Here is a 19,998-nt window from a genome sequence, read left to right as displayed (position 1 = left end):
GAATCTTCTCTACCCTTTGTACAGGCTTGATCATGGCACCATACCGTTTTACTGCATTTATCTATCGGTTGCCCTCCATCATTTGTATTGGGGCAGAGGCTGTATTGTATACATCTTTCTATTTCTAACATATGGCACGTTGCCAGTTATGTAGTGGGTTCTCAAAAGATATTTATTGAATGAATGAATAAACCACTCTTACTAACTGGTCAAGTATCAAAAAGAGCTCAACTTGGATTTTTCATATTCATCATTTCTCCAATTAAGGAAACACCTCCCGTCCATTTTCACAGATGCTCTCAGGAAGATTGGTGCCCACTTGCAAAATGACGTGAGGGTTGGCAGAAAAGAAATAGAGCTTAAACAGTTTCTGGAAGCTATATAGCTGTAACTATAAGAAGTCTTTTCTGAATCTTAGAATCTTTTTTTTAAAGATTTTATTTATCCATTTTTTAAAAGTTTATTTATTTATTTATTTGACAGAGAGAGAGAGGGAGAGATCACAAGTAGGCAGAGAGGCAGGTGCAGAGAACGAGAGGGAAGCAGGCTCCCCACTGAACAGAGAGCCCAATGTGGAGCTCAATCCCAGTACCCTGGGATCATGACCTGAGCTGAAGGCAGATGCCTAAACATCTGAGCCACCCAGGTGTCCCTGAATCTTGGAATCTTTTTGTTTAATTTTCCAACTCTCTGGAGATTGCAATCCTGAAACAGATAAACTAGATGGATAGTACTAGGCATTTAGGCCAAATAAATTACAAAAGTATGTGAAAAAGTAGTAATACTTAAAAACAGTGTTACAGATCAAATATAGGTCAAAGGTAAATTGCTGTTTAGCTTTCCTTGTGGCATCCTGTTAATTTTATTTTTATATATTTAAAATCTCAGAACTTTATTCACTTTAGTGTCTAGGTTAATCCCTGGAAGAAGTCAGAGAAAAAGTTAACAACTAAATTTCCTCATCAGTAATACTATGTAGCAATCCAAGGGTCTTAAACGAATTTGTAAGAATTTGAAATATTTGCTACTTAAATATAAAGCAAATATTTGCTACTTAATATAAAGAAGTGACTTCACCAAAGATATTTTGGTTTAGATCTCTCCTAAGACCATCACCATAAATCAAGGATGAGGTAAGATTGTGTATCTTTTTCTTGATAAAATCTAATAGCTAAGAAATGTTGGGAGGATAAAATGGAAGTTGGAGAGTTGGAGACAATAAGGACACAAAGAAAAGTAAACAAGAAACAAAAACGTGGTGATGAGAAGAGAAGGCAAAGCAGTCAGTAGAAGGAAGTTGTACAGAGAGAAAAGGGCAATGGAGAGAGGAAAGGCCTTAACCACCTGAAAGAAGGATGTCAGCATGCATTATATTTTTTTGCTAGTTAATAATTTTTTAATATTGGTTTAATTTCTTTTTTTAAGATTTGCTTATTTATTTAAAGGGGGGGAGAGAGAGAGAGAGCATGTGCATGAGCCTGGGGGAGGGGTAAAGGGAGAGGCAGAGGGAAAATCTCAGACTCCTCACTGAGAACAGAGGAGGGGATAATTCAGGGCTCCTTCTCACAACTCTGAGATCTTGATCTGAGCTGCAGTCAGGAGTCCCATGCTCAACCCCCTGAGCCACCCAGGAACCCCAGTATTTGTTTAACTTCTAGTAACACTGCGTCTCTACTTCCTAGTGGTTTGGCAACCTGGTTACAATGGAATGGTGGAATGATATTTGGCTCAATGAAGGTTTTGCCACATACATGGAACTCGTCTCTGTTAATGCCACATATCCAGAGCTACATTCTGTAAGTTTACAATTTTGTATGCCATACCACATATACAATTCAGCCCATAACATAAATCTCTCACCCAGAAATCTATGGTCAGAGAGCTCAAATAGCACAAACATACAGCTGTGTATGTGAGAGGAGAGGAAAGAAAGTCACTGTCCATGAACAATGATGTAGGATGAGACGGGGCTTGTGGCTAAAGATCCTCCGGAGAGTTCTTGGCATGTAACCTGAAAATTAAGCATAATTGGGCACACTCTTCTAGAATTTTCAAAAGGCCTGCCTATTCACTTCCCTAAAATATATGAAAAGACTTTTTCCAAACATGTCTTTTTCTTTAGACATAAAGAGTCTGAACACTACATAACAAGGTGGTTTGTAATGTTTACTTAGCTCTTTGGGTAGGCATTTGGTCCAGCATGGTACAGACAGTCATGGATTCAGAGTCAGTGTCTTCTTCTTCTTCTTCTTCTTTTTTAAAGATTTTATTTATTTATTTGACAGACAGATCACAAGTAGGCAGAGAGGCAGGCAGAGAGGTGTGGGGAGAAGCAGGATCCCCGCTGAGCAGGGAGCCCGATGTGGGGCTCGATCCCAGGACCCTGGGATCGTGACCTGAGCCAAAGGCAGAGGCTTAACCCACTGAGCCACCCAGGTCAGTGTATTCTTATTTGCTATGGGTTGAGTCCATGGTGGAGTCCCAAAGCTTCATATATTCTCACTTGTAAAAAGCACGTAATGCATCTACTTTACAGGGTGTTGAAGGGATCACAGATAAGTTCCTGGCACATAGCAAGTGTTCACCAAATGGGAACCATTTTATTTCTGTATCCAAGGGCCTGGTTTGTGGTACACGTTCAAACAATGTCTGAAGGAATGTTGGATTTTTGCCTTTATGAAGTAGAGAATTGGTGACAGGGGACTATACAAGGGGAAAGAACCTTACAATCAATTGTGAGAAATAATGACTATTTCTACGATTGTCTTCATAAGCCTACTGTGTTTTCTACTGCTTTGAAAGTGTCAAATTCAAAGTGAAAACATTTTCTTCCCTCTCTAGGATGACGCTTTTTCAGACGTGTGTTTTGCAGTAATTAAAAAAGATTCATTAAATTCATCCCCTCCTATCTCCAATCAAGCAGAAACTCCCACGCAGATAGCAGAAATGTTTGACTCCGTTTCCTATAACAAGGTAGTAAATGCTGTGGGAACTCTGGTTTCAGGAGAAATGTCATGAGGCTTGTAAGATCAGCCGTTGAACTTACTGATTGCTGGTTCCCACCACTGGTTATACTTTTGTTGTATTTGACGTTCCGTTTTCAGACACTATACATGTTCCGTACAGTTTAAGCTCCCTTTAAAAACAAATCATACTATCGTTTTCTTTATCTTCTTCTTTTTGTTTTTTGTCTTTCTTTCTTTCTTTCTTTTCAGGGAGCTTGTATTTTAAATATGCTCAAGGATTTTCTGAATGAGGAGAAATTCCGCAAAGGAATTATTCACTACTTAAAGACGTTCAGTTATGGAAATGCTAAAAATGATGATTTGTGGAACAGTCTGTCAAATGTAAGTCATATGCTGGGGAACAGTAGACTGCTGGTAAACCTAAAATGTAATAGACTAATCATGAAGGTTTATAAATAGTTGTATTGTCAGTCAACCGACATGTATTCCGCTTTCTACACTGTCGGGTGTATCAGAGGCAGCACGTTCTTTGGAATCAGATGCCATCCACACTGGGGTAGTCACAGGCCTTTGGTATCTGGTGCCCTTTTGTTTGGTTCCCTTCTAAGGTTAACCCAATACTTTTATCTCCTCATTTTCCAAAATCTTTAATGACTTTGTAATTCCCGCCATGAACATCTAAACTTCTCTGCCCCAATTTTAAGGTTGAACTCTACTTTTTCAACGTTAGTGTCCAGCATGTTCTCCATTGCGTGAGACACATTTCCTCCCTCGTAGGAAGAAATCCTGCTCAATCCTTACGTCATCACGTCTTTGTTTCAAGGGTCCTCGCTATCTGGGGACCCTTTCTTCTTGCCAATAATTCAAATGCCATCCATCTTTTGAGTTCTAGCTGAGAATTTACCTTCTCCTTACAGACTACTCCACCCTTCAATGGTTTGCCTTTCTTTTCTTTTCTTTTTTTTAAGATTTTATTTATTTATTTGGCAGAGAGAGACACGGTGAGAGGGGGAACACAAGCAGGCACAGTGGGAGAGGCATGCTTCCCGCCAGGCAGAGAGCCCCATGTGGAGCTTGATCCCAGACCCTGGGATCATGACCCCAGCTGAAGACAGCCGCTTAACAACTGAGCCATCCAGGCGCCCCAGTGGTTTGCCTATGCTCAATACCTAGAAGTGCGTTTACGAATCTATCCCCCACCGTGATGTCGTCTTTTAATAGCTTATAATAGTTTAATAATAACAATAGTAATAATAATAAAATTTGCCTAAGAACAAGAATCATATCGGGGCACCTGGGTGGCTCAGTGGGTTTAGCCTCTGCCTTCAGCTCAGGTCATGATCTCAGGGTCCTGGGATCGAGCCCCACATTGGGCTCTCTGCTCAGTGGGGAGCCTGCTTCCCCCTCTCTCTGCCTGCCTCTCTGCCTACTTGTGATCTCTCTCTCTGTCAAGTAAATAAAAAAAAATCTTAAAAAAAAAAAAGGACAAGAATCATATCTATTCTAGGTGCCAGGGCATCTAGCGTTGTGATTAATGAACAGTTGATTGCTAATGAGAACACTTGATCTCTTTTGTTATTGGGATTCATGTAGTATGATAGGTAAAATGAAGAAGATATGTAGTTGGCTCAGATGATTCTAATAATTATTAAAATACTCTTAAATTTTCAACTGTGAGAAAAACGATCTTTTTTAGATGTATTGGACTGGCAGGCTTACGCATAGAGATAGACAAACCCTAAGCCATTGTAGACAGAAGAGGTCCTCTCTTCTGTCTGTGACAGGGACAGTCACAATATTGTTCAATATTTATATAACACTTAATAGTTTAAAAAGATATTTCAAGTGCATCATCTCATTTGAGTCCTTAGTATAACCTATATAAATGTCTTTATCCATTTCCATCACCTCCTGCTGAAAATCTAGATGTTCACTCTCCAGAGTCCTCCTAAGCTTCTCAACAAGCCTCGTGTTGTTTTTCTTTCCCATTCCTCACTTTCTCCCTCTCCTTAGCTGTGTGTGTGTGGACATCAACCTTGCCTTTCTTCAACAAGGAACAATATATCCTTGGTGTGCATAGTGGGTATCAGGGGGTTATTAGAGGAGAAATTTGGCCAAGAATTGCAGGATTCTTTTAGGCCAACTGTGAATATTTCTATGTTAATTTTAGTCACATCATGCTTATTAGCCATCTCAAGAAGGTAAGGTAGGCATTCTTGCCCCATTTTATAGGTGGAAAAAGTAATATTGAGGGAGAAATTGGTGCAAGGTTATATATCCACATGCAATGATGGGGTCAGTATCTGAGATCTATCTTCTGATTCCAAGTTCAGTATTCATTTTCTTAATAACTTCACAGCTTCTTCCTAGTTATCAGGAAAGTCTCCCATCTAACCTTTTCCTAAAGGTCCTCAGGTCTAGTTGGCCACTTTCTGATGCCAATTGAAACAGTGGTATGAAATGATAATATCTTACTCAACACCATGTCACATAACATCATTTCTAATACGTGTCAATAGTAACTTGGGAATTAGAGGAATTCTTTGTTGTTATTTTTCATAAAATCATTTAAAAGCATTTGAGAGCCTTAGAAAGTGTATGTGTTATTTTTCCATTTACAGTTCCCCTTAAGCATTAAGTTTTAGTTATTTAAGCATTGATGACAAGTTGTTGATTTTCTTAGGTCTCATTTTAATTCTGAATTCAAAGTTTATTATTCTCTTGTTACTGTGATAGTCATTAGGAATGCCCAGGTAAGCAAAGGCATTTCCCCTCCTCAGTCAAGGGATTTGTGATATGATAGGAGAAGTTTAATACTAGACACAGTTGCCTAAATGCTAAATAGGGGCATGAGCAGCACGCACAATAAAAGAATAAAGTACGACTTGCCCAAGGGAAAGAGAAAAAAGAAAGAAAAATTCAACAAACGAATTAATTTTTACAACAATCATTCTACTACATTGTTCTTCTTTAGAAAACTTGAAATATATGTGTGTGTGTGTATATAAAAATTTAATTGATCTAGATATACATGGTAAGGAACATAACAGTTCATGAAAACGGAAAAAAAAAGGCGCCTTTGCAGCAACCATAGGAAATCCACAAAAATTACTTTTTGTTTTATGTATGTAAATAACTTTTCCTATGATCACTACCAAGATGCTTCCCCCCCCCCCACATTCTCATGAGTTACTATGCTCCATACCATGTCTGGAGCAATTAAATTTTCATATAGCTATGCTATTAAGTGTCTGTATTCATGTCTAATATGCATATTCAGCCAACTATCAGTACCCAAATGGCAGTGTTCTTCCATTCTTGTTTTATAGAATTGTCTAGGTGATTTTACATCGGGTGAATTTTGTTATTCCGATTCCAAGATGACAAGCAATACAGTAAGTATAAAAAAACTTAGAGTAGAAGAGATCTGGGGTGTCACATGATCCGAAGTGATTATATAGAGGAGCCCAACTCTCCCTTTTCTTTAAAAAGACTTATTTATTTATTTATTTATTTATTTATTTGAGAGAGAGAGAGAGAGAGGGAGGGAGGATGCTAGAGTGGGGGGCGGCAGAGGGAGAGACTCTTCAAGCAGCTCCTTGAGTTGGGGGGAGCCTGACATGGGCTCCATCTGCTCCCCTGACCCATGAGATCCTGACCTGAGCTGAAAGCAAGAGTTGGACATTTAACTGACTGGGCCACCCAGGCGCCCCATCAACTGTCCCTTTAAATAACTGGAAACGAAGAGACTTCCACAGTTTTCCTTGAAACAAAGTTGACTGAAAAAGGAATGTTCAGGCCTCTTAGGGGGATGATGCTGTTACTACTATATTTTTGTTACAATTCAGCTTTCCCACAACCCCACTGCTAGCTAAAAATATCTCCCCTCAGAATTCCTCTGCCTGGTTAGTGCTGTCTTGGCACCCTCCAGGCTCAGGAAAATGCCAAACCAAATATGTTAGGTCTGGAAAAAGGGTGAATGGTTTTCTTGAGGCCCCTGGCTTTTTGTTTACTTCTGGGAAGTTCGTGGAACACTTTAGTACGGAAGAAAGAAAAGTCACCGTGGAAGAAAAGAGGAACTCTTTTTAAGAAGAGGCACAGGAATCCCATAAATTGTAGTTTTTAAAGGAAGATTCATTTGGCATGATCCAGTGATCAGAAATCCATGGGAGAAGCTAGGAAGCTAGAGGTTTTGTTCTCCATTCAGTAGACATCTATTGATGTAATACAGTTCTTTTGGAGTATTTAAAGCTCCCCTAAAGATAGACATTTCTCTCTGAAACACCTCCACCCCACTGTCCTTAAAATGGAGAGGTGTTTTTGTTCTGTTTTGTTTTCTGGGTTTTTGGTTTGCAATGGAGCAGGAGGGAGCTCCAGTCTAGAGCAAGGCCTTCCTCTGGGGCTTTTGCCACCCCGTGTTAACTCTCTCGCTGCCGCATTCATCCCTCCTTCAGTCAGCTTGCAGAGGGCAGCGCTGGGGCAGCCCGGATCCAGTCCCAGCCCCGAGCTGACAGCCCGAGGCCTCCCCTCTTTCTCCTCAAGCCTTGCTTCCGCCATCCAAGGTGATGTGCATTTCTGCGCTCCTGGGCTTCTCTCCTCCGTCTGGAGTCACTGAAGTCACTTGTCATTTCAGCTCGCCTTCCGGGAGGAAAGCGCGGAGCTCAAGGAGATGATGGCGACCTGGACTCTGCAGAAAGGAATTCCCCTGGTGGTGATCACACGAGAAGGGCGTTCCCTCAGGCTGCAGCAGGAGCGCTTCCTGAGCGGGGTTTCCAGAGAAGACCCTGAATGGAGGGCCCTGCAGGAAAGGTGGCTGCTTTTCTTCGGTTCGCCTAGGTCACTGCGTCTCCGCTTGCTCCTTGTTTCATGAGCTTTCTTTAGTTTCTTGGGCAACGTGGTGGATGCACTTTCCACACAGGAATCAGAGGCCTGACCCAGCCTTGATAACAGACTGAGAGAGCTTCAGGCGGGGCCCCAGACAGCGTTACTGCGCCCTAGTGCTCTTGGTAATTCTGCAGCCACCGCTGGGCTCTGATGCAGAGTTCTGTTCAAATATGCCCCACTCTTTTCCATCCTAGATTTCTGGGGCCTCAAAGGTTGGGTGACTAGCGCATACATAGAAATTGTTACGACAGTTCTACATCCTATCAGAAGGGAAAATATATCCCTTAGTGGTGAATTACATTCCTGTGAATCCTGTGAATTCAACCTCCTGTGGCCTTAGGTTTTTCAGTAACTGACTGTAAATGGGTTGTCTTAAAACATATGCTGTGTCTTGGTAGTAATGAAAGTGAATCCAGTGAAACATACTGTCATATCTCCTTCACCAGCCTATCCCAAGAAGCCGCGTTCAAGGCTTTACTAAAATCAAGAAACACAACACTGTCCACATTTCTCTGATCTATTAGTTCCATCCGTAAGATGAATGAGGTCAATTTTAAATGAAATAATACAAGTGGAATGGTTCTGGCTCTTATTGTTATTTCTTTTTCTAGGGATGTATCTGTCTCATAACAATTCTAGGATTTTTCTGACAATCAGAAGCAAATTCAAGGTCTTTAACACAGACAATATACTGTTTTTCTCTTCTATTTGGTCAGTTGCCCATTTCCAATCCAACAGCAACTTTTATGCCACTTCTCTATCTACGCATTTCATTTTTCCATATGACCTTCTGAAGTCTGAACCTCAGAGAGCTTAAAACAATTCATATCTTGACAACACAACCTGAAAAATTTAATGTTGATTCATTCCTGGGAAGTCAGGATTCACACTTTTGTAACTTACCAAACTGTCACGAGGGAGTTCAATGCTGTGGATGGGCCAGAGTAACAAATGTCTACTACAATGATCTGTATTTTTCCTCTGTATTTAGATGATTCTTATAAAATTATTATCATCTGATTCATGCTTATTCAAACTCATGAAATGCTACTTTCCCTCTTTTTTACTTCCAGCTATGTTTATCTGGAAAAAATTCCTTTCCTTCTGGAGGCAAGGTCAATTCAGATCATTCTGTTAAATCTTGGCAATATCTATGTGTCTGTTTTTACCTTTTTGTATAAATTTTTCAATTGCTTTGTTAATTATCAATACTTTACCGGTTAGCAGGTAGATTATCCCTTCTGACACTTTACTAGATTAAAGTCTACGTATGCTGTTTCTTTCATTGTTTTATATTTTTCTGAAGACTAATAGGTACATCCTCAATTATTCCTCTTTCTGTTTTACACCTGTTGGTATTTTCAAGGACTTGATTTTATATGTACAAGATTACTATAGCTAATATGGCTTGATGGCGATAGAGGAATTGTAGAACCAGCTAGCAAGTCAAAAATACACCAGCCAATTTCTGTTATTTATCATAGTAGGACCACTGAGAAGTAACCAAAGTATCATTGAAATTGGTCTTTTCCTCCAATCCATTGGCTTTTCTGGACTTGACTGATCAGCAGATCCTAGATTGCGGCCTTGGGACTACTTACAGTTACTTACCAGTTGCCGGGGTGGGGTGTGGGTAGCTGTGTTGAACAAAAGGATAAGTGGAAATCATTCTGAGGTCAGATCTTTATCTCTTGAGGCTTTTCTTGAAGTTTTCTTTGGTTGTTTGAATTAATATCAGGCTGCCAGAATTTTTGGAAATATGAAAAGAAGACTGGATTTTTTTTTTTCTCTTGCTTAGAAGAAAACAATCAGCAGAATTTATGGTATGAGATTTGGACAACAATGGCACAGATAATTGTGGCAAACTCAACCAGGTATATATAGTGCCTGCACCTCTATAATTGTATGGAAGAATTTTTGCACACTCAAGGATCTGTAAGTCTTAGCCTATAACATTTATAGGGCCCCTGGTGGTGTGAAAGATGGGCCGTTAAGTGCCTTTTACAACCGATCTGAGTCTGACAATGTGAACATTAAAAGGGCATTCGTTTAGTCTGTAACCATCTCCATCTTCTGATGCAGGTACCTGTGGCATATTCCATTGACCTACACCACGAGTTCCTCTAATGTGATCCATAGACATGTTCTAAAATCAAGGACAGGTAATGAACTCATTAGCCAAATATGTGTTTCAATTCTGAAATTAAACATGTTCTGGGGGGCGCCTGGGTGGCTCAGTGGGTAAAAAGCCGCTGCCTTCGGCTCAGGTCATGATCTCAGGGTCCTGGGATCGAGTCCCGCATCAGGCTCTCTGCTCGGCAGGGAGCCTGCTTCCTCCTCTCTCTCTGCCTGCCTCTCTGCCTGCTTGTGATCTTTCTCTGTCAGAATAAATAAATAAAATCTTAAAAAAAAAAAAAAAAACATGTTCTGGGCTATGTGGAGGAAAGTTACTGTAAGGAAATTTCAAAATAAAAGATTTATGTCCAGGGAAGTCCTCATTTCTCCATTTATTAATTACTAAAAGAACTCTTTCGTTGGAAAATTTGAATTTTCTATTAGGTGGGAAGTTTTCTTGTGCTTTTAGCATTCAGAGATAGGTTTGTATTTATATCAGGAAATGAGGGCTTTCTGTCTTATATCTCTTAGAAACTACTAACCCAACTCTTATGCCACAAGGCAAAAATATGTATTGGAATGAATTTGGAATGAATTGGCTCTGGGTTCAACTCCTTACTATGTCACCTATTAGATGTGTGACCCTCAGAAAATTTCTTTACTCCCCCTGAGCTTCAATTCTCTCATCTTATTTTGAATGAGGACTAAGTCTCACAGATCTATTGAGAGATTATGATAATGTTATTTTTATGACATAGTATAATGTTTATCATTTTAAAATACATAACATAATTTTAATTTCACTTTTGAATACCTCACTGAAATATGAGAGGATTTCCATCGTAATGTCATGTTCAACCTGGAATCTTTATTTCATCCAAAATGAGGACTAGACAAATGGATCATCTATCTACATACACATATTGCAATGACCAGTAACAAGGCCACAAATAAGTAAAATTCCAATCATGCTTATTATCTGATTAACTAGGCCTCTTAGACCTGCAGAGACTGCTTTTGAGAACAAATGTACTTATTTATTAATTTAACAAGACCATGATTCACCAAAAAAAACCCATTCAGTAGACTGTGAAAATGAATATCATAATGATTCTTCCAAAACTTTGTCTTCCTACTGATTAATTAGTAATAGCATGAGAACTAACAGTTTTGGAGATGTTCCTGGTATGTATATTGTTAATAAAACCCTATGCCAATTTTCTCCTCCTAGATACTCTGGAATTATCTGAAAAGACCAGCTGGGTGAAATTCAACGTGGACTCAAATGGCTACTACATTGTTCACTATGAGGGGCACGGATGGGACCAACTAATCACACAGCTGAATCAGAACCACACACTTCTCAGACCCAAGGACAGAGTAGGTCTGATTCATGATGCATTTCAGCTAGTAAGGTAATGCAAAATTTCATTCCATTTCACAGGAAATAAGTTATTCATAACCAGATATGATAGATTTTAAAATCAAACATTCAGTATTGTTCATTCGTATGCGATGGATCTGAATGAAGGTCAAATACTGGCCACTAGACCAAAGCTTATCTACTGATAAGGTGTTTTGACCAATACAGTATTTAAACATGTAATCTGACATTTTAAAATGTGGGGAAATTTATGTACAAATTCTGACTTCTGGAGTCTCTTTTGAACGTGAGAAGATGTGGCAACTGTGGACCTTCATTCCCACATAGAGGAGGATGCAGTGGACGGGTCCTTCTTAAAGCAAGACTTTTACTGTCCCATGCACCCAAGTCCCAGATGGTACATGAGTGACCTGTTTCAGTCACTTAGGGTGGACCCTCTAAGCATTTAAGCTTTTGACTACAGATTCAAAATTTAGGTGAGTAGCTTGCTGTTTCACCAAATACCTATGTAATCTGTTGAACAAAAAAAGTGTAATATAGTCTTAACCTTTATGATTTTAAATGTTAAATCTAGTGCACAATCCATTTGTTACTTGGTTCACACTGAAGAAATCAATATGAAATTGAAAGGGAAATGAAGGAGAAATTGGCTCCTTATGTTTATTCCTCCTTAGACTTTCCTGGAAAGACAAAGTGTTTTCTTTCTTTTCTCATTTACCATCAGCAGAAAAATATGTAGAATAAGTCAGGTCACAAGGTCCCCAATGGAAAAAAATTAGGAGTCAGGTATAATAATGTGCATTATAAGCTTTTCCTATTCTGAGAATTACTATATTCATTTTATTCAGTGTGACATATTATTTCCTTTCAGATGTTTATCTAGGTCAAATTGAGTGAGAGTAACCAGCAGGACATTTCTCAGGAGAAGCTTCTCTGTACAACAGCAGAATTCTCTAGTAAGGAGAAAAGGAGAGATTGAAGTTTAATCCTCAGCTCATGTCTCAGGAACACTTGTAGCAGAGCACATTGAAGTCAGGATGGGCCAGGAATGTGGCCATCCCACAACTGTGGGGATGGTTACATGATAGACTAGCTGAGAAGTAAGCCACGGTTCATTGAAGGAGGTCTGTCTGGAGAAAGGAGAAGCTCGGAGTAGATTGCAGAGAAGATAAGTTAAAAATGTAGGAATGGGAACACTGAAGAATATTGACAATTTAACAGTGAAAACCAATCTTTCAAATAGTTGCAAAATCTCTTTTGTTCTTTCTGCCAATAAATTTATGGGTTGTCTAAGTTTAGCAGAAGGAACCCTACAGTTATTAATGAATCAGGGGAAAAACAGTATTTCTTGACGAGGTGGCCAAGTTAATGTAGTTAAGGATATAAATTTTGGTTTAAAATAGATGACTTCAAGTATTACCTCTTCAATTCTTCTTTGACCTTGGGCAAATTATTTAAACATTTTAAACCTAAATTTTCTAGTCTTTAGAACTTCTCTAGTCTTTAAAATTCCAGATTTAAATAATAATATGTAATATAAAGGGCTGTTTCAAGGATTGCATAAGATAATGCCAATAAAGTGCTAAGCACAGTTCAATAAATGTTAACTATTAGTAGTATTAGTATTATTTAATAAAAACTGTTTAAAACAATTTTCCTGTTTTGAAGAGGAAGATGAAGCAACAGCACAGAAATGCAGTTGAAATAATGTGAAGGTGGATAAAAGAAGAATCTGAATTTGTGTATTATTATATTTGCAACTATATAAAAAAAATTAATAGCTAAAAGTGGGGGGGGAAGAGAGGAGGAAATATTCCATAATGCTATTAGTGAATGTGATGTGTAGTGAAATTATGAGGCTTGTTTCCTTCCCTCTCTAATTTCCAACTCTTTCATAATTTGTTTATATTAACTTTATCATAAAACTAGGTCAATAAGGAAACAATTTAAAACTCTCATACTAGATCGAAGTATTTTTACTTGCTACTCTCCCTTAATATTTATCGCATCTTCCCTGCTTTATAAAATATCTATTTAAGAGTTAAAAGAAGTAATCAGCGATCATAGTTAGTCTGAAGACAGAATTTGGCCAAGGAATGGATATTTATTTTAATTGCATTTTCATATTAATTAAGTATAACTTAACACTTGAATCTCATCTGGGTTGAATGGAATTGAAATGACAACTTTAAATTCTTTACAGAAAAACTATTTGTTCCTTTTAGTCCCACACCCAAATTAGCTCTTCAGAAATATAGTTTTATTTCACAAAGGTACCAAATAGATGAAACAGTATACTCATAAGTATAGAATTGTGTACTAATAAGATACAGATTTTTTTTCTGTTGGGCTAAAGTATAAGCTCATATGTGTGTTTATTTATAAGCTGAATCAACATTCAGGTAACATTTTATGTGATGATTGGTGGTGAGGAGCTGGCTTTTTATTAAACAATAGTTACATAAAAAGAAAAGTAATCCTCTTAAATGAATGTTAAGATTGATTTTTTTTGAGTAGATAAGTATAAAAGTAAATAATGGTGTTTGTTTTAGTAAGAAACAAATTAGGCATGACCAAATAAGAAAAAACAGGATTAATATAAAGTAATTTTTGTGTTCAACACCCTTTTTTATTTTTTATTTTTTTTCAACACCCTTTTTTAAATTGCGACCCTGGAATATTTTACCTAGTTTTTCCTGTTGCTGATCCTCTAGGGTATCAGCTACACTGTACAGCATGACAGTAACACACGAGGGAAGGAATCGTGATGTTTCATAGATAAATACACTAAAAAATACAGCAAAGCATAGAATCATAGTGCATATGGTTCAGCCCTCCGTCTTCAGACAAAAACTGTGGAAACTTTTCCATAAGTCTGTTTGAAAGCAGTATATAATTGTGTTTAAGAAAAGTCACCAAAGTTGGTTCTTCTTAATTTCACTTCTTGCTAGTTTCAGTTTCCTTTTTTTCCATAAGAATTGAACATTTAAAAACCGAAAGAAGGTAGAGCATTATGCTAATAAAATATTCAACAGAAACGTCTTTTGTTCTTGAATCTGTTTCCATATCAGACTATTATGCTTAATCTGGGAGTTGAATGCTGGCAGTAATAGCTTACAGACCACTGCAGACACAAGTTCTGTCAGAAACACATGTGAGAACCACTTTGCAAAAATGACAATATAATGGTTTATTTCCTCTGCAGAAGAGGCCCTAATGTTTGGTAGTCAGAATAACAGTTTTGTTGTTTGCTCTTTTCATTAAAATAAGATACAGAGAAGCCATATAACTTTGGAATCTAATTAGATTCTAAAAAAAGATGGAAGTACCTTTTTTGTCCTCCTCACAATAAGCACTACTTCTCTGTTAGGCTCTAGGAGGGACATTAAAAAAAGGAAAGACAGAGCCCCTGTCCTCAAAGTTCCAAATTCACTTGCAGGAACAATTCAGATCCACAAGCGAAACCATTAGAGAATGACCCAACATGTGAAAACCTTGCTATTATTTGGTACTAAATATTAATATTAGCTAATATTTCCTTTATAAATCTCTTACCGTGTGTGAGGAATGACTCTAAGCACTCTGTGTGAATGAAGTCACTTAATCCTTACAACACCACAAGATACTACTGTTACCTTCATGTATAAGGGATATAACTGAGGCCGGGAAAGATCAGGTAATTTGCCCAAGATCATAGAACTAGTCAGTGGCAGATCTAGGACTTAAACCCAGTGGTCTGACTGAACTGCTCCTCTCATTGCTCACTAGATCGTATTTGTGTTAATATTAAGAATAGTAAGAACTGGGGCTCCTGGGTGGCTCAGTGGGTTAAAGCCTCTGCCTTTGGCTCAGGTCATGATCCCAGGGTCCTGGGATCGAGCCCCACATGGGGCTCTCTGCTCAGCAGGGAGCCTGCTTCCTCCTCTCTCTCTCTCTCTGCCTGCCTCTCTGACTACTTGTGATCTCTGTCTGTGAAATAAATAAAATCTTAAAAAAAAAAGAATAGTAAGAACTGTAAGTTATGTAAGAACTGTAAGTTATGTACAAACAACCAACAACTCGTTTCATCCTTCAGTGCAGGAAGGTTGACCCTAGACAAAGCCCTTGACCTGACTCGCTATCTCCAACATGAAGCAAGCATTCCCGCACTTCTCAAAGGTCTGGAATACTTAGAGCTGTTTTACCACATGATGGAGAGAAGGAATGTTTCAGATGTCACAGAAAACCTCAAGGTTTGTATCACTTCCAGGAAATTCACTAAGTGGAGAGTGTCTGGAGGATGGGTGAGACTTGGTCTGTTTGTGTGAACTCCTGGGGATAAATCTTTAAGAAGCCGAGGGAACTGGCTGATGGCACGGTCAACCGCACTGAGTGGTTGGAAGTCCCTCGTTTCTTGTTATCACCAACCTAAGAAGATCCTATCAGGATCGTGAGCAAAATATTCCTCCTAAATGTGATTTTATCTTTTGTCAGTTGATATTCTCCCCTCAGATAGGAAATTAAACCCTATTTTTAATGCAAAAACTCTGTTTAAATATGGTAGGTGGGGCCCAGAAAACAAGGAGAAAATACAAAACCACATAGTTCTGTGTTTGGGCAAGATTCATGCAGGCAGTTTAGAGTTGATCCTTTTTGGTGGGTAAGAGATGTGTTAAGTACTAAATTTAGCCTCTCTGTAAATCATCCTGTTCTTTCCGCAGCATTACATTCTCCGGTATTTTAAGCCAGTGATTGACAGGCAAAGCTGGAGTGACAAGGGCTCTGTCTGGGACAGGATGCTTCGATTGACCATCCTAAAACTGGCCTGTTACCTGAACCATGCTCCTTGCATCCAGAAGGCAACTGAACTCTTCTCTCAGTGGATGGAATCCAGTGGAAAATTAAAGTAAACCTAGACATCTGTCCTGTTCTTTGTTCCTTTCACTTTGATGCAAAAGTCTTTGATCAAGCAAGACATTAGATCTGAAACCTTTCAGTGAAGATGGTGTGGGGTAGGGGGGATGGTAGGGGAAAGCCATGCTGGGAATTACAAACCCTTGTTTCATGCTAGCATTTGTAAGTGCTCGAAGTAAGATTTAGGTCCCTTTAGTGAGAGGGCTAATACCATTGGCATGGTGACAGAAAGATTGCCAGAAGGTAGAAGGCATTTGGGGGGGGGGGGGGTTGCCCAAGCTCTGAAAGTGATGTCTTTTAAAGATAAAAAGCAATGTGAAATGTACAAGCAGTCAAAACAGCAGCAATCAGTTGTTAGAACTTTTTTTTAAAGAGAGTTTACCTTTTTAAAAAGTCTATTTCTTCATTACCCAATACCACAGACCCGAAATTTGACCCCAAATTTCATATTTGATGGGAAACCGATGACTTGGGGCATCAAAAGTGTGTATGTGGTGGCAAAATGGATTCTGGTGTTTATTACAATCAGGAAGATGCCCAGCGATCACAGGGATTACGGCTGTTTCATAGGACTTTTTCCTTCACTTTGTTCCTCATACTACAGCATTCCATCGGATGTTTTAGAGGTCGTGTATTCTGTGGGTGCTCACACAACAATAGGTTGGAATTACCTTTTGGAGCAATATGGACTGTCCATGTCAGGTGCTGAAAAAAAGAAAATTCTGTATGCATTGTCAACCAGCCAACATCAGGAAAAGTTAAAAAAGTAAGTGCATTAATTTGTTAAAAGTAAACTGTTAAACTTGTTAAAAGTAAACTGATAAAAATCCAATGAAGTCTCCAAAATATTGACCACCAACTTCAAAGTCATAAAAGAATAGAATCAAAATTTGATTTGCTTTGAATTTACTTCTGAAAAATACATATGGACAAAATGCAAATGATCAAAACAGATATTCCTAGTTATTAATCAGGTGACCAATATTGGACAAATAGCTACATTTTACTTTCAAAACCTTGGAGAAAAATGAACACAAGAATGCATTCTTGTGTATAAGATGTTGTGGAAGATGCTAATTAAGTTCTTTGAAATGATAAGTGAATAAAATTACTGCCAGAAAAAAATGAAAAGTTTAGCCAGAACATTAAAAATATTAGTAAGGAATTTATTATTGGTTTTGGTAAATTATAATTTTATCATGCCTCTTTCTCTTCTACTCTTAATATATTGATAACTTGAGCTAATTTCCATTATGTGACAAAGGCTATGAGAAGTCAAATGGTCTTTATTTCTTCAGATTAATTGAACTAGGACTGGAAGGAGAGGTCATCAAGACACAGGAGTTGTCCACTCTTCTTTATGTGATCGCCAGAAATCCAAAGGGGCAGCAATTAGCCTGGAATTTTTTAAGAGAAAATTGGACCCATCTCCTAAAAAAGTTGGTATTCTTTTACATCCAGTGTGTGTTCTTCTACCTCGATGACTCAGTTACCAGAAACCAAGTACAATGATATGTCCCCCAAAGCACATAAATGATCCTATTTCTACCCAAATAGTTTGATGAACTCTATTCGTTTGAAAATTTAATAGCCTGAATTACTCTGTCCAGGTGTGAGGAGAGGGGTGTGAAGAGAGGAGTGAGAAGTGAGTGGGAAAGAGATTTCTCTCACTCATCCCAGGCAAAGAAGAACTCCTGGGCCACCACGGTCCTCCTAGCTTCCTCACCAGCCCAGAAGAATCCAAGGAATCCATGTATAGTGCATCGAACACATTCCGCCTGCTTTGTTCATGGAGAGTTTCAGGAATTTTGATGAATGCTAATCCTCACCCTCAGTTCCCCTGTGGAAGTGGCTCAGTGGAGAGCTTAGAGGTGATCAAAAAAATCTGATCAGAAGTGTTTTGGGAGACACCCCCTCTTTAAAACGTCATCAGTTCTGCATCTTTTCTAGGGTTTCAACCCCTGGGAGAACCAGTTCACTCCAGCATGCTCTTGGCCCTAAAATATCCCTCAGAAAGAACCAATAATGATTAGACTTCAGTGGAAGGTGTAGGATGGGAGTGCTTTCTCTCACAATAAATCCCTGCTAAGGTGCTCAGCTATTCCTTATCCAAAACTAAAATGTCACTTACAAACTATATGGAAAATATCCAGAATCTGAGACCTGTGTAGTCTGCTCTGTTTATTTTAGTGTCAGTTAAATATCTTTGATTTCAGTCACCCCTGGTTCCTCTTCCTTCTCATTTGTTAGCCATGAAGGACTCAGAGTCCCCACAATCTTGTGTAAGCAAAAAGAACTTTTTCACCCCCTCCCAGGCTTTTAAGGAGTTTGACATTCACATGGGACCAAACAGAAACTGCTTTAAAAAAATGTATATTTTTATTATATATATGTGTGTATATATATACACATTATATATGTATATATTAAATGTGTGTGTGTGTATTTCCTCAAAGATCACTGGAATCATTGGTTGGGTCGTTTGCTTGACTATCAGTTCCCTCTCCTGATATGATCAGACTTTTTCTGCAATGCCATAGATTTCCTTTGTCACTGGCAATGACCCTCGTGCCTGACCATGTGCGCAGTCTAGACTTGGAATCATTTCTGGGATGTATCTGTGCTCTGCTCTTTAGCACAAATCCCTTTGACTTATGCTATAAATTCTCTATAGACAACACTGGGGTGAAGGATGAATTCTGGGGCTAGAAATGAAGAGTTTAACCGAATAACATTGGCCCCCACAAAATACAGTGTATAGAAAGCAGTGGATCCCCAAAATGGGATGGGGAAGTGTGCAAGATAGTACATGAGAGTGCAAGGAGAACATCTCACTACATATATAAGTCCTTATGCTATTACACTTTCTGTTGAACCTATAACATAGTACATGTATGTAATACATAAATAAAAATACGTATATTGGGAAGTTCTTCAGCAAAAAATCTTTACCAATAGAGTGTATGATAAAAAAAAATAGAGAATGCTGCTTTAAGCATAAACATAAATTTAAACACAAACACTACTGAATAAGATTGTCACAGTTCTTAAAAAGTCTCTTAAAATATATTTTTTAAGATTTTTATTTATTTGAGAGAGAGAGAGCGTGAGATTGAGAGAGCATGGGAGGGGAGAAGGTCAGAGGGAGAAGCAGACTCCCCATGGATCTGGGAACCCGATGCGGGACTCCATCCTGGGACTCCGGGATCATGACCCAAGCTGAAGGCAGTTGCCCAACTAACTGAGCCACCCAGGCGTCCCCAGTTCCTAAATAGTCTTGAATAGCTTTGGGATGTTACTGGATGAATGAGTTATTCTTAGGGTAATTAATAGAATATATGTATTGCACAAGTTTATCATATAGTTATTAATGTTCTATATTTTAAAAACATAAAGATAAGGTCAGTATTCCTATTACTTAAATCTGTGGGTTTCCTTCTCATTTTCAGGTTTGACTTGGGCTCATTTGCTATGAGAATGATCATCCTTGGTCCAACATCTCACTTCTCTTCCAAGGATGAGCTGCAAGAGGTTTGTGACTCTCTTCTGTTAACAACTTAAAAATAAATATTCAAGTTGTAAAAATGAAAGTGAACTTAGATATAATCTGGTGTAAAGTTCTCATTTTATTAAAAGAAAATGAGTAGTTTGTCCAATGTTACTTAGCCAGTAAATGGAAGGGACAGGACTGGACTCTCTTAAAACACAGGTGTTCATAACATTCAAAATGAAACTTAGACTTCAGAGATGAGTCCT

General features: G+C 38.5%; 1 protein-coding gene across 3 annotated transcripts in view; it reads left to right on the top strand.

Moving 5' to 3' along the window:
• ERAP2 (endoplasmic reticulum aminopeptidase 2) overlaps nt 1–19,998 on the top strand; it is a 39,229-nt gene that overhangs the window by 17,619 nt on the left and 1,612 nt on the right. For all 3 annotated transcript variants that reach the window (XM_046000909.1, XM_046000908.1, XM_046000907.1), the window contains 12 exons: nt 1,683–1,796; nt 2,842–2,973; nt 3,216–3,347; nt 6,296–6,361; nt 7,600–7,775; nt 9,933–10,012; nt 11,197–11,380; nt 15,425–15,581; nt 16,050–16,234; nt 16,847–17,008; nt 17,541–17,681; nt 19,692–19,773. In XM_046000909.1, the coding sequence (XP_045856865.1) occupies nt 1,683–1,796; nt 2,842–2,973; nt 3,216–3,347; nt 6,296–6,361; nt 7,600–7,775; nt 9,933–10,012; nt 11,197–11,380; nt 15,425–15,581; nt 16,050–16,234; nt 16,847–17,008; nt 17,541–17,681; nt 19,692–19,773 (1,611 nt within the window). The remainder of the gene's footprint in view (nt 1–1,682; nt 1,797–2,841; nt 2,974–3,215; nt 3,348–6,295; nt 6,362–7,599; nt 7,776–9,932; nt 10,013–11,196; nt 11,381–15,424; nt 15,582–16,049; nt 16,235–16,846; nt 17,009–17,540; nt 17,682–19,691; nt 19,774–19,998) is intronic.

Source organism: Meles meles, chromosome 3 (genome assembly GCF_922984935.1).
Source record: "Meles meles chromosome 3, mMelMel3.1 paternal haplotype, whole genome shotgun sequence".
NCBI classification, from domain to species: domain Eukaryota; kingdom Metazoa; phylum Chordata; class Mammalia; order Carnivora; family Mustelidae; genus Meles; species Meles meles.
This window is presented reverse-complemented; position numbering and strand designations above follow the sequence as displayed.